At 42.4% G+C, this 14,472-nt stretch overlaps 1 protein-coding gene across 1 annotated transcript; it reads right to left on the bottom strand.

The window, feature by feature from the left end:
- Positions 1-8,413: 8,413 nt before the first annotated feature.
- LOC148031746 (uncharacterized) lies at positions 8,414-10,709 on the bottom strand. Its single transcript, XM_087685801.1, has 3 exons — positions 10,324-10,709; positions 9,650-10,198; positions 8,414-9,136 (listed from the first exon to the last, which is right to left on the bottom strand). Exons 1-3 carry the CDS (start codon positions 10,396-10,398, stop codon positions 8,723-8,725), a joined length of 1,038 nt encoding a protein of 345 aa, XP_087541927.1. The 5' UTR covers positions 10,399-10,709; the 3' UTR covers positions 8,414-8,722.
- Between the last annotated feature and the right edge of the window lie 3,763 nt (positions 10,710-14,472).

Raw genomic sequence — 14,472 nt, 5'->3', positions numbered from 1 at the left:
AAGGTATTGTGGGCCGTATAAAATCCTCAAATGCCTGGGACCCAATGCTTATAAATTGCAACTTTCGGATAACCTAAAAGTTCACAATGTATTCCATATCAGCCTATTGAAAAAATATGTACCCAACCCTAACCATGTACTTGATGACCAACAAATTGTACTGCCTAGTCAAGGAGTCCTTGAGCTAAGGCCGGATAGACTTCTAGATGTTAGGGAGAGACAGTTAAGATCCCGAACCTTGAGAGAATATCTTGTCCAGTGGAAGGATTATCCCGAGGAAGATGCTACTTGGATAGACGAAGGCACCTTCAACCAACAATATCCCCAATTTAACTCGAGATGAGGACATCTCGATTCTTCTAAGGGGGAGAGAATGTAATATTTCCGGCCATGCGAAGTTTCAGGGAAATAATAAGGTTACAGTGAAGTTTCGGACGGGATAGTCTAAACTAACACACCTCCACTGAGTCCATACAAGTCACGGTTTTTCGAAACCGTATATTTCCCATAAGAACCTCCTCTTGGGAGGAGGACAAGGGATAATAATGGGAATTTAGGTAAATTTCTTTTTCTTTTTTTCCCTCAGCCGAAGCGTGGCTGAGGGAAGATAATGATGCCTAACTAAGATGGAGGAGTCGTGGGCTGCATGGGAGGGGGGGAACCCATGCAAGGGGCCACGTGGTGGAGCCCTTCTCTCCCCCCCCATGCCTATATAAACACCCGCTTATGTGCAGAGGAAGAGGGCGGATACTAGTCGTCGTGCTGAGGAGGAGGAGGCTCTGACACTCGTCGTCGTGCAGAGGAGGAGAGGAGGATTGCGAAGTGGGGCCTGGGGTCGCCGCCTGCTCAGGCCGGCAGTCACCATGCTGCATCCGAGGAGGGATAGGCCGTCGTGTTGATGAATGCTGCCGTGCTGCACCAGATTCCGCCAGGATGCCGCCACGATCACAGGGGTCTTCTTCACAATTTCTTTTTCCCCCTGCCGTCGTAAAATTTCCCCCCCCAATCATTACTTCTCCCACCCACGTTTTCTGTAAAGGATAGAAGCTTCCTAGAAGCTTCTAAAGGGAAGGCCCTAAGCCCTGTGCACGCGGTCTTTACCCAGTGAGCTTAAAATCCCACACCTTGTGACGGGTATTCCGGCGTAAGGGAGAAGCGGATAGACGTGGAGGTTGTTTTGCCAAGGATAGGAGGAATCCGCGGAGTTAGAGTCATCAACGATGGCGCCCATGAAGACGCAAGGCGCACCTGCGGGAGGTTCTTCCCCGGACTTACATGTGGATATCACCGCGGATCCACAAATCCAGGTTCCGTGAATATATTTCCACATGAAGAGATGTTTTAAATGCGCTTAATTCCATAGGGAAATTCATTTTACGTTATCATTAATTCATGGGTAGTGCTAATAGTACATTCGATAAATTATAGATAAAGGATCCGTACATATCATGCATCTACAAAGTTATGAATGAAAAGCACTTATTCTCCCTATGAACTTAGTTGCAAACTGTCTTGTCGTGCATTTTCAAAGTGAAAGCCACATATGGCCTAGGGTTAAAGGGGAAATTGTTAAAGTGCATTGGTCATGTAGGAAAGGAGTATTTTGCATTTAGTCAATAACTCCCTTCGTTATGATTCGCGTGAGGGATTTATTAACTTCTGTTTCACGGCACGATAAAGAACCCCGATCTTATAAATTGCATGGAAAATGATGCTTGAAAATAGATTAAATCGACTCTTGCCTTAGTATTGCATGAACTTCATTCACGATGTGGTTGTATCTAAGGGTCGCACTTATACTTTCGCAAATTTCATTCATCATGTAGTATTTAGGAATGATTGCATGGCTTATAAAAACATGAAATGTAAATACTTAGACACAAGGTTGTAGGTGTTATCCCTTGATTTAAATCCTAGTAAGCCCTATGTAGGTTATTCTTCAAATTATCTTGCCTTTAACTAAAAAGGGATAGGGCTATTGCGGATCTTATGGTACGTGGAAGTAATGAATTACAGGTTTACATGTATTGTAACATTTTGCGACTATTTTCCTACTTTAGATAAAAGTATATCATCTCTAGGAAAGAATTGTCCTTGTCAAAGACAAGTAGGTCAATTTACCCAAGTCATTTGTGGTATCACGACTACTAGGGTTTCGTATAAGCATAACTAGCCGATTCGATAAAAACCTCAAGTACTAGCTAGGGCTTGGCACGTTAGAGATGTGGCCAAGTAACGTACTTGGACACCAAGTCGAAGTCCTCAAACCCAAAGGTCCTACCCACCTTCTCGGAAAGTTGAGCCAATGGGACGCGCACGCAAATAATGATCTAGGTTTTCTACCCTAAGGAACATTCGACCTAGTGCTAGAACTTGGATTGAGTTGGAATCCCTAGGACCGAACGTTGACGGTCTAGTGCAATTAGGATTGGGTTGAGTAAGAAGACACCCTAAACCCTACTTCGAGTCTAATCATAATTCTTTGACCGGAAAACACCACTCAATGGGTGAAATGATCTCTTGGAATGGAAGCGACACTTGTACAACAAGTTGCAACGTCGCATAGATTTGTGGTTTGATCATAAGAAAGTTTTGCCATTCCTTAGAATGAGGTTGGCAGGTTCTTGCGTAAGTTTAACTTGCAAGGGGATGGGTAGTCATCCTGTTACTTCGCCCTCATTAGGGGAAATTTGCCAAGTTAAGGGAAGTTAGGTATGTGCTTGGACGCAAATGATTAATCAATAAATTAAAGCGACATGGCCACCGGGATTTACTATTAATAAAACCTAAGGCATTGGTTAAGTTGGGTTAACAGGGTATGACCCTAACCCAAGGACAATAGGAATCTTGCCAAGTTGCAATTGATTCCGGATCGAATGCTGGATGCATTCGGAGAGAAGGATTCACTCCTTAACAGTTTGCCAAATAAACAATCACTGGAATTGATTGTGCTTGTAACAGTTTAGAAAGCACTGTTTGCATTGTTTGCTCAAGGAACTAAAGGATGAAAAGATATATAAATGCTTCAGGTTGAAGGCCTGAAGGGAGGGGCAGCTTCAGTTACCCCCGACTGCCTGCCTGACCCTAACCAAGGGGGTTGTTGACCGTGCCGGGAACGTGGACCGAACCCGCCACGAGAGGTCTTTCCGTTAAGCTCTACTTGGAGCAGGAGGACGCTTGGGTGCCAGGGGGGCTCTGGCCGTAAATTCCTCGCCTTCCGGGTCCTGCACAAGAGACTAACGTGACTCGGGATTGGATCTCGAGGCCCGCATACTAGTCTACGGGCAGAAGCTTGGTATAGTGATCCCCAGCGGATTACTGGATGAGCCTTTGGGCGGATTATGGATAAGCCTACGGGCGGAACTCATTGTATTTCAAAGATAAAATGATGAAATGATAATAAAGAATTTGTCTGATATTGTTTTTCTATGTCACGTGGTAAGTTTACGTGAAGGAACCAGTGCTTAACGGGATTAATCAAGGGAGCTGTTTGTTATATGTCAAATTAATGTGTTAGGTAATTACATAACTAAAACAAACCGAGGAAAGTGCGGAGGATGGACCATGGGTCCGTCCTATGGATGGGTGGTCCCGGTTAGCCGGGAACTTTTCTCAAAAATCTTGAAAACAACAGGATGATCATCATCATCAAAACAAATAACGAGAACGATGACCTAGAGGTACATCTTACCCGATTTACGCTGTTTTAGGGGAACGGAATGGGACTATGCCTTATGCCAGAGAGGTTGAGCCTTGCATCCCTCTCGTTTCCCATTCTCCTTGAACCAAGTGCAGCGTGAACCCGCTTCGGACCTGGCATTTCTGCGTAAAGTAGTTCGCTTGGGTCTGACGCTAGTTGCTGTTAGCTAATGACCAAACAAGAAAACCCTAATACAGGTCGATCCTAAGTGGGAAATGGCCAGGATACTTCCGCTACGTGGCAGACGCGGGAAGACCTAGATTGCAAAACCCGTAACATTCCATGGGAGTGCCGGGCGGAGTTTTCTAGACATCCTTTCCGATGGACTGCTAAGACGGTCCTAGATGATTCTAGTGGACACGTTACAATCTTAAAGAGTTAGCACTAACATCTAGATCAAAGATGAAGCTAGCCTTACAAAACATGAAGTGGAGAGAGGAGGTAGCACACTCAAAGAGGGAAAATGACTTATCTGGTGCAATTTCTTTGCCATTTAAGCATCTTAAGACCACCATAGGTGTAAGTCCTAGTTTCGGTCCCACCAAGCAACAAGGTGATTTGTTAGGGGTAGGAACTATATTGCGATATTGAGGAATGACCAACGTGCACCAACAATTGGTGTTCCCTTTGATGCTATCAAGCTAGGGAGAGTTATTGGCCAAGGTGCCTTTGGATAGTGTGTTGAAGCTACCATAGACAATATTAGCTATTTTCATTCAAATTTAGAATATTGCGCAAAAATATACAAGGGCTCTAACAACACCAAACGACAACAATTTCAACAGGAGCGTGGGATGCAGAAGGTTAATGCATCAATTGTGTGATGCATTGCCTTTACTTTTGAGCCCCCTTGGGTTACAGTCTTTTCCTTCTTCAACGATGGTACAATGAATGATATATTGATGTGGGGTCCTTTTCAAGAAATTTGTAAATATAAGAATAACAAAGCATTTGCACAAGCCATCAATGGGATTCAGATGTGGTCTTGACATTATGCCCAGTGTAGAGGAGATGGCCAGAATTGTGGATGTCATAAAATATATACCAAACATTATTCATGCATTGGTAGATGGGATGAAGACCATGCATAGTGCCGGTGTCATCCATTCAGATTTGCATGCTAACAATATGGTACTCAACTTTACTAGAGATAACACCCCTAGGATTGGTATCATAGATTGGGGTCTAATGCTTATTTTTGGTATGACAAGACTAGCACTCAACTGGCAATGTGGGGGGGTAAATGATCCCATGCACATTATAGATGAGAGTAGATGGAAAGGAGCATTGGAAAGGAAAAGAAGGCCATGGACTACACTTGAGATCTATGACCCACTATGCAATTCTGCATATGGTAAGGAGTCAGATATGTATGCAATTGGCTGGCTCATCATCTGCCTCATTGTGTTTTGGTGCTTAGGCCAATGCTTGTGGTTACATAGGGAGCCAAGAGATGTTCCAAATAAAGAGATCATGCACCTAATGGAGTTCAAGGCAAGGGATCGCATGTTGGCAGATGATAAAGTGTGGCATTGATCCTACAAAGGCACGAAGACCACTTGTAGAGCTTGGTGCTATCCTAGCTCACCCTTTTTAAATAATCCACATCTTACAATCTCTTCCCATATTTTGTAAAACATCTAATCCAGTTTTACTAGTCTCTATGACTTGTGGATCCAAAGATGCCTCAAAACAGATCATAATTTTTTGTGAAACTCTATGGAATAGACTTGTGGTTTGCTATATGGAATTCAACCTATAATTTGTAATATATAATACCATCTCATGAGCATCATACTCTATCCCCATGCCATTACGTAGAATGTAAATGTTCCACATGCTCGAGTAATATTTGTATGGGTTGCTTCAAGCCATTTGACTCATATATGAAGTTTACTATTATTAATCACATCTTGATAATTAGATTTGAGATCCACAATCTTTTCACAATACTTATTACAATATGATTTATAAATATAACACTTAAAAATATTATATTTTCTCGTTCAAGTAAGATATGCCTCCGTGACAATCTTTTAATCTTGAATGTAGGTTTTACAATTGAATAAGTGATTTTTCATTTGGATTTCATCGGAGCTTTTTACAAGATTCAAATAATCTTCGATGGTACTCAAGAAAATCTAGGTTGTGAGACAAAGAAAAGATGGATTTGAACCTACCTTTGCTAAAATTCGTGAAAAAATTGAAGGTGATGAGCTCATAGATGGATCTTTTAACTTCATTGAGGATAATTAAAAAGTGACAACAGGAGTGGTGGACTCTTAGTGATAATCTTCAAGTTTGCATCAAGAGGTGTGCTAGTATGACAAATGAACCATGTTCTCCAAATAAGAGAGAATGTTTAAAACAAGTTGTAGAGGAACAAAATGAAGCTTTAAGCACCCTCACTTCAAAGATAAAAAGAAAATTGTTAGATCCAAGCACTCTTGAGACTTGGAAACGTGAATGCAATATAATAAGGCTAAAGTTAAAATAATCAACAATCTCAAGAATGATAGGTTTGAATAACATAGCGAAGATATCAATTGAGAATCTTGAGTTCGCGTTTGGTGTAACGAATGTAACTCATTGTATGGGAAGGGCTCAATGCAAGGGAAGCATGCCGCATATACTTGTCTTTCTAACTTTGTGATGAGGACACACATCATGTAGAATAAACATCATGAAAAAATACCTTATGTTTCGAGGGCTTTAAAAAAGTGGATATACAACATATTATAGTTGATCAAGAACCAGATGATAGGAAAGAAATAGAGACTTCAATAGAGAAGTTATGTTCTTACATGGAGAAACATGAAGGTATTATCTTTTTTCTTTGTTTGAGTTTATATATGCAGTTCTTTCTATTAGATGAGGCTTTTTGATATCAAACTCGTTATATAATATAAGTCTACTTTTCATGTAGATTAGGATTTTGAGGTCATTGAAGCTACGTTACATGACTTCAAAGACAAAAGCTTTGCTCATGTAAGGTGCAAGTACGATGACACGTGGCTACATTTGTGTCATTGATCAAAAGGTTTGACCTATATACAATTTTGATAAAGCATACAAAATCAATATTGTACACAAAGGAATTTTTGAAGGAGGAGGAAAAATCCAAGCCATTGCTCAGAGGTTTGTGTGGATGTCCTTGAAAGGGTATAGTGCATGATCCAAAATAAACATCTCTTAGCAAGTTCATGGTCTCTACAAAGGCTGGAAAGTCAAGTCAAAAGGGAACATAGGAACTTTGAGAGTCACATGAAGGGTAGCCCCTCAAATGTTACAATCACAATAAACCTCAACATTTAGGTAGTTCTGTAGTCAAACTCGTATATTTAGGAGTATGATTGTTTTCCCTACATTTTTTCAAGGCATCATTGACCTGTTCTAGTTAGAAATGTAGTTAAAAACTCAAATAGCCTCTTAGAACATCTTCTCCTTATAGTTTTTACTATGGTTTGGTTCATCTCTTTGGTACATAATCTAATCCATAGTTTATTTATTATCGACTCTGGAATGATTGATTACTTGGTTATCTTATCACTCTTACATATATCCAAAATATACATTTAAATCTAGTTGTCTCATGGGTATTCCTAACCATCTAAAAAAAGCTTAATTATTGTTGATGGCTCTCGAATTACAATAACTAGTCTAATCAATTTTAAGTGTTTTAAAATAATCCTACGCTTTTAGCAACATAAAGTAGAGATAGCAAGAGGGGGGTAGCAAAGGGGTGGCGGTGTACCTAGATGTCCATATTTTGAGGATTTGATATGATAGCATTGGTCCTGAATGAAGGAATGGTGGTGTTAGGACATCTCCTCAGAGCCATCACCATCTCAAGGGCTTTGTCGATGAGTGCTTTATAATAGTTTTGAGCTCTAAATCTCAAGCCCTTGAATGCATAGCCTCCAAGCAATAGTGATCCTATACTAAGGTGTTGAATCTAGCCTAGCTTCTATGAGTATGACGATCCTTAAAAGCAAAGATGATCTTGTTGATTCCATTAGTAGGAGATTCTCTATGTATTCACTCCATTGCACATCCTCCCTCCCTCTCTCTCTCTCTCTCTCTCTCTCTCTCTCTCTCTCTCTCTCTCTCTCTCTCTCTCTCTCTCTCTCTCTCTCTCTCTCTCTCTCTCTCTCTCTCTCTCTTTGTGGCAATTTGTGATGCAAAAAGTTATGGGATGATCATGCTAGCATTGTTAGCAAGATTTGAGTAGCTTTTGTACAAACAAATCACAATTACGTAAGATTATGAAACAATCACATTGAGCAAACATATCCAGCCAAAGAATGAAACAGTGCATACCATATTTGAATACTAAAGATCTAACACAAACCCAATTGACTTGATTCTTCCACATAAAAGAAAAAACAAGAACATGCACACTAGGTAAACCAATATTCATTATTGGAGACTTTAACATCAACATTCTTGGAGACTTCAACATCAACATGCTACAACTAGCCAACAAGACCATAGAAACCTTAACATATCAAATGCAACAATCATAATTTAGAAAGCTAAACAAAAACCAACCAACAATACAATACAACTCTTTGCTTGATCATATATGGACAAATGTTAACAATACACAAATAACAACAACATCGATAAATACAATAGGATGCACCTATAGCTGGCAATGCTAAGAAACACTTTATAAAGCTAGGATAGATGGTTAATTTAAAGATTGCCTTACTTATTAAAGCATACTTAACGGTAGCTGAATTTATCATGCAAATTACAAGTGTATAGGCCTGTAGAGATAGAGATTGATCGAAAGTCTTTCGAATTTACATGGCCAACCGTTATTTCAAAGTTTGTGGATGGCAAAGTACTTTTTGCCATACATGCACACACGCAGGCCCGTTTGTTGCGTGGGCAAGTTGGGATCGCTATGTCAACAATTGGCGCTCCGCCCATGAAACAATTTTAGATAAAAAGGATATGTAATGCAAGCTTGCTGACGTTGGGTGACTGGAATTCGTTAGTTAGCTAGTTAGTTACTCAATAGACGAAGTGGTCGCCCAGGATTTGCTGGGGGCGACCCCTGAGCAAGGCGGGGCAGCGCTTGGGGAGCTTGGGGGCCTTAAAGTCGGTGTGGTAGGAGGTGTCGGCAGAGAACCTGGTGTTGGGGTGGGCCAAGTTGTTGGAGGCGCGGGGGTGGGCACGGCTAGTCGCGCGGAGGGCCCAGGCCTTGTAGTCGCCGTGGTAGGTCGTGTCGCCCGAGAACGCGGCGCCCGGGTTCGCCAGGGCATCGCCGTCGTGCCGTGTGGGCGGCGCCCTTTTCGGAATGGGCTTGGGTCCAAAGTCCGCATGGTGCGTTGTCTCGCTGTAGAAGGGCTCCTTGGACGCGGAGCTCGCAGGCGGTCGTGATCGCACAGGCTTTTGCATGGCCTTGGATTTGTCCCAATACGCCACCTGATTGATTGATTATTCATCCAAATCAAAATAATCTATTACCAACCCTATGAGCCATTCCAATTAGATAGCTATCCAATGAGTCATTCCTATATATAGGGTAGGGTGTTCGAGACATGGGAGGTACAATTCGATCCTAATTGCAACAAAAGTTAAGAATGGAATTGTAGCTTGTTTCGAGAATCTGACGGATGCTATTGAAGTCCACCACCCTAGGTTCTGCTAATCATGTGAGACTTCCACTTTTCAGTGCATTGCCTTTGTCACTACAATTTGAATCCACCCTTCCTACGGATATATATAACGGTAGCTGTTTGGAGATCATGATACTATCCAAGTTGGGGAAACGGGGTTTGATGTATCAGAAAATGCCTAGAAACTTTGTGTGTTAAAGGGAGCCAGGAGCACACCCTGTAAATAGCTGTGAGAGAGAGAGAGAGAGAGAGAGAGAGAGAGAGAGAGAGAGCGCTCCGCTCCTCTTTAATTAAGGAGGTGGTGAGACGAGAACTAAACCTGGTAGGAGGTGGTGTCGTCCAGCTTGGCGTCAGTGGTGGAGTGGAGGGCGGAGGCGAGAGGCTTGACGGGGGCGCGCGGGCGGAGCGGCCAGGATTTGAAGTCAGAGTGATGCGTGGTGGTGTCATCGAAGCGGCCGGTAGCAGGCGTGTTGTCGGGGCGGCGAGCGGGCAGGCGCGGCTGCAGCGGCTTGTGCTGGTAGCGATCCTTGTACTCGCTATGATCGTTGCCGCAGTAGCCGTCGGGGGGACCCATGCACATGTCCAGCGTCTTGGGCGGGCTGCAGAGCCTTGGCAGGCGGCCCGGAAGCTTCTTGGGGCAGTAGTCCACCTTGTGCGTGGTCTCCCCGACAAACGGCCCGCTCTGCTGCTGGGCCGTCGACTGCTCACTCGTGGGCGCGGCCCGTCCCTGCAGCGGCCACACCTTGTACTTCTTGCTGTACTCCGACTTCAAATCCTGTGGGTAATGCACCGCCGATGACGTGTGCTTCGCCGGGCACTTGTGCATCCCGCACTCGCAAACGTGGCACATGCACACTCGTCCCTGGGCCTGCGACCACCGTCGTCATTATATGTTCATCAACAAAACGCTTCACATTAATCATCAATCGTTAATTACGGGAACTCGCTAATTCGTCTCCTGCTGTGCTCATCAGCCGAATAATGACAACATACAGCGCAAGGATCCGCTTCCTTCGCCGCTTCCTCTGGACGCATCGCGTCGTAAACCAGATTATTCGAGGAATCCATTTCTCGATCTCCGACCTCGTCGGCGGCCTACAATGACACCATCAAACAGACAGAGCAAAGCACTCACACCATTAATAGGAAACAAAAGAAAAAGAAGATTTATCGACAGGTGAGCGGGCTAGTTCTAAGTCGATTTCTCTGTCGAGGGTTGGTTCCTATCATCGTCAGCTGGTAAACCATCCGCGACATATTCCACACGTGAGCCTGACGCATAGTCTGCATGTTAGGCGCAAAACCTCACCCGCTTTGGGGACTTTAGCCAATGCTGATCGGAAGAAGACCTGACGATGATGATGATGATGATGATGACAACAGTAGCCTACGTTGGAATGATCTCCCGCATTTGTCAAGCTTTCGATCGGGTTTCTCCTAAGCGTCACGTCGCTCTTTAACTTCTGTTATCACCTTTTGATACATATACGCAGCGGCGTATACAAAGATTAGGCCACCTAACATTCGACAGTGTTCTCGCTGAAAGTTTAATTTGACACGTGGATAATAGCGTTTACAATAATCTCGCCACCTATAATTTAAAATGAACGAAGTTCCTACGCTTGCTTCTTGAAGTGATCCAAGCTCCCGAGCGATTACTTCAATGTATTTTGCCTTGGATGGTCAACTTGTGAGGATAGAGGCACTTTTGTACATTATGTACATTTACGTAAGGTGATGTAGAATTACTCATGTGAAATGTTCAATCTAAAAACGCAAAGTAGCATATGTATAATGTAAATAACTATACATATGCCACTTGTCAACTATGTATTATCGGATTTCCAAGTTAGGGTACTTACTCTACCTTATATTGAGAAGATAACAAAGATTATTGTGTTGGCAATAATATACATAGCCACAATATAGATTGTCAGCCCTTTCTAAAGGAATGAGCACCACTTATACAACATTTGCATGAACACATTGCTATAATGTCTATCATTATATATGTGACTATGAGTATTACTACTAGTGGCACCACATGTAGTGATGTACATAGTTACACATTAGAGGCACATTAGCTTGTAAACTTTCAATAAGTGTCTCCTACATAGTCTTGCTACCCACCTCACATTGTATTTGTCTGTCATTTTACGTGTTTTAGACACTTTAGATAAAGGGCACATTAGTGCATTTCTTTTTGGGCACATCTGGTCACTTTTAGGATTTTGTTCGGGTAAGTTACTGATCATGAATCTATGTGTGCATCACGTGGGTTCAAAATAATGTGTTTTTAAAATACAATTTTTATACATTTTTTACATACAGAAGGGTGCAATATAAAGGGGTTATTTACAAATTGAATAGAAAAGAGTTATGTTTTATTCATGAAAAAATCATAGATAATGATATTTATAAATAGGCCTTGAATGCACGTGATGTAGAGGATATACATATAGTAACTTCCCCGAGGGATTTTGATCCTATTAAGGATTTTTCCACTTTTTGCCTCTATATAGGTGCCCTACCTGCCTCCCACTCTCATAATCCATCATTGACCCTTTGTGATCATCTAGCTCTTCTCATTCTCTCATCCCCCTACTACAATCTAGTGCTTACATTGATGCATAGAGGTATATATTGGGGCTAATTGTTGCATCTTTGTATCTTCAACCATTGTAATCACATTGTTCGTTCTCTCTCTTGTGTTCTCTCTTTCTCTCCTTCTTCTCTTCGTGTTTACTTTCCTCTTTCTGTTGCACACTCTCATAGCAGAGGCATCAACCGACTCTCAACCAATGGGCCAATAGCCAAAGAAAGGCAATCGCACAATGATGTGCACAATAGCCGGTTGGTCCTATAAATAGGATTGGACTACCTTGACCTTGAAGTGTCCCTACTGCATTCACACTAGGTTACTTTAATGACACTTCATGAGACCACAACTTCTTTATGAGAATGTCAATCTTTGTTTTCTTCCATACTTCCTCTCCAAATTAGTTAGGCTCTTGCTAGTATGAAGTATCCCTAACTGCCACTCCCTAAGTGTGATGCCAGGAGGCATATTTCACGGTGGATTTTGTGACCAGGTGGATTCCATAAAACTATTTATTGCCAAGGGACTCATACACAAGGTGGATTCAAGCTAGATCAGAATTAGGAGTCTAGTGAAGAACCTTCATGGCTAAAGGAGTACGCAGACATATTTCCTGAAGAGCTGACAGAACTTCCGCCTCAAAGGGAAGTTGATCATGAAATCAAGCTAGCGCCATGAGCTGTACCAATTGCAAAGAGACCATATAGAATGTCCATCCCGGAAGCGATTGAACTGAATGAGAAACTCAAGCAACTGTTAGACCAAGGCTACATTCGTCCTAGGAGTTCACCTTGGGGAGCTCCAGTGTCAAGAATCACGTGGTGGGGGGACTTGCTCGAGATGATGCGCCGAACACACACAGAATGCACAAGGAGAAGCTCACTCAAGAGACAAGAAGAGAGATGGAGGCCAAAACGTTTTCTTGCTGATTTCTTCTTCTTCTTTCACACACTTTACAATGTACATAAGGTATAGATAAGATACAACATAAAGGAAAGTGGCCTACTAAGTCAAACAATGCATAACCGACTACACTAATCGACTGGCGCTATAACTATGCCAGTTGTAGATAGGTGTAACAACCTGAATATAATAAGTAATGAGTCAGTGGCCATGTGTGAGTCATAATGACCACCGATGTGCTAAGTGTAGACATGTGGACCCATCTAACCAGGCGGTCCATCATCAATGTCCGCATGTGTTGAGCTTGTCATCTCAACACTCCCTCTCAAGCTCAACTGCATCTCTGCAACTCCAAGTAAGCTTCAAAACTTTTGAAGCTTCTCTGTACCCAATGCCTTTGTGAAGATGTTAGCTATCTGATCCTGTGTGCTGACATACACCAAGTCAATCTCACCTGCTAGTACCTTCTCTCTCACAAAGTGGTAGTGTACCTCAATATGTTTTGTCCTGGCATAGAACACAGGGTTCCTAGCCAACTGTATACTGCTCATGTTGTCACAATAAATGAAAACTGGACCTTCCACCTGTACATCCAAATCAGCCATTAACTTTTGTAGCCATACTACCTCACATGCTGCAACAACAGCACCTCTATACTCATCCTCTGTACTCGACAAAGCAACTGTAGATTGCTTTTTGCTGCTCCAAGCAATTGTTGCACTACCAAGAGAGAACATGTATCCGCTGGTAGGTCTTCTATCACACATACTACCAGCCCAATCTGCATCTGTGTATCCAAATACATGTACATCTGTACCTGCCTCATAGAAAAGTCCATAATGTAATGTGGACTTCACATATCTCAATATGCATTTGACTGCATCCAAATGTGGCTTTCTAGGTACTTGCATAAACTGACTCACAAGACCAACATCGTAGCTCAAGTCTGGTCTTGTAATGGTCATGTAGATCAAACTCCCCACTATCCTCCTGAACATAGTAGGGTCTTCTATCTCATCCCCAACATCAGCACTCAACTTTACATTCTGCTCCAACGGGACTAAAAGTGGTTTGCATGCTGTCATACCATACTTGGACAACATATCCAAGCCATACTGTCTTTGGGACAGCCATATACCATCATCACATTTGATCACCTCAATGCCAAGGAAGTACCTTAGCTCACCTAAATCCTTCATCTCAAACTTCTTCTTCAAAAAATCCTTAACTTCAGCAATCCCACTATCACTATCACCTGTAATAATCAAGTCATCCACATAGATGACTATGATGACCAAACCTGCATCTCCCTTTCTCAAATAAAGTGAGTGATCAGCATCAGAAACATAGAAGCCAATATTGACAAGATACTCTCTGATCTTGTCAGACCATGCTCTAGGTGCTTGCTTAAGCCCATAGAGTGCCTTCTTCAACCTGCACACATACGTGGGATGCTCTAAATCTTCATAACCTGCTGGCTGATCCATATACACTTCTTCCTACAAATCACCATGCAAGAAGGCATTCTTCACATCCATTTGCTGTAACCTCCAACCTTTGGATGCTGCCAAAGCAATCACATATCTGACAGTTGCTATCCTAGCAACTGGACTGAAGGTTTCATCATAATCTATGCCATA

Source organism: Lygodium microphyllum, chromosome 9, assembly GCF_053477565.2.
Source record: "Lygodium microphyllum isolate KBCC chromosome 9, Lygodium_microphyllum_v1.1.10, whole genome shotgun sequence".
Classification (NCBI taxonomy): domain Eukaryota; kingdom Viridiplantae; phylum Streptophyta; class Polypodiopsida; order Schizaeales; family Lygodiaceae; genus Lygodium; species Lygodium microphyllum.
This window is presented reverse-complemented; position numbering and strand designations above follow the sequence as displayed.

Bases quoted from the DNA above. Each gene is read 5' to 3' on its own strand.
- LOC148031746 (XM_087685801.1), bottom strand. From the start codon at position 10,398: ATGGATTCCTCGAATAATCTGGTTTACGACGCGATGCGTCCAGAGGAA. The intron at 10,199-10,323 runs GTATGTTGTCAT...CGGTGGTCGCAG, and splicing joins AGGAAGCGGATCCTTGCGCT to GCCCAGGGACGAGTGTGCAT. The intron at 9,137-9,649 runs GTTTAGTTCTCG...TCAATCAATCAG, and splicing joins ACGACACCACCTCCTACCAG to GTGGCGTATTGGGACAAATC.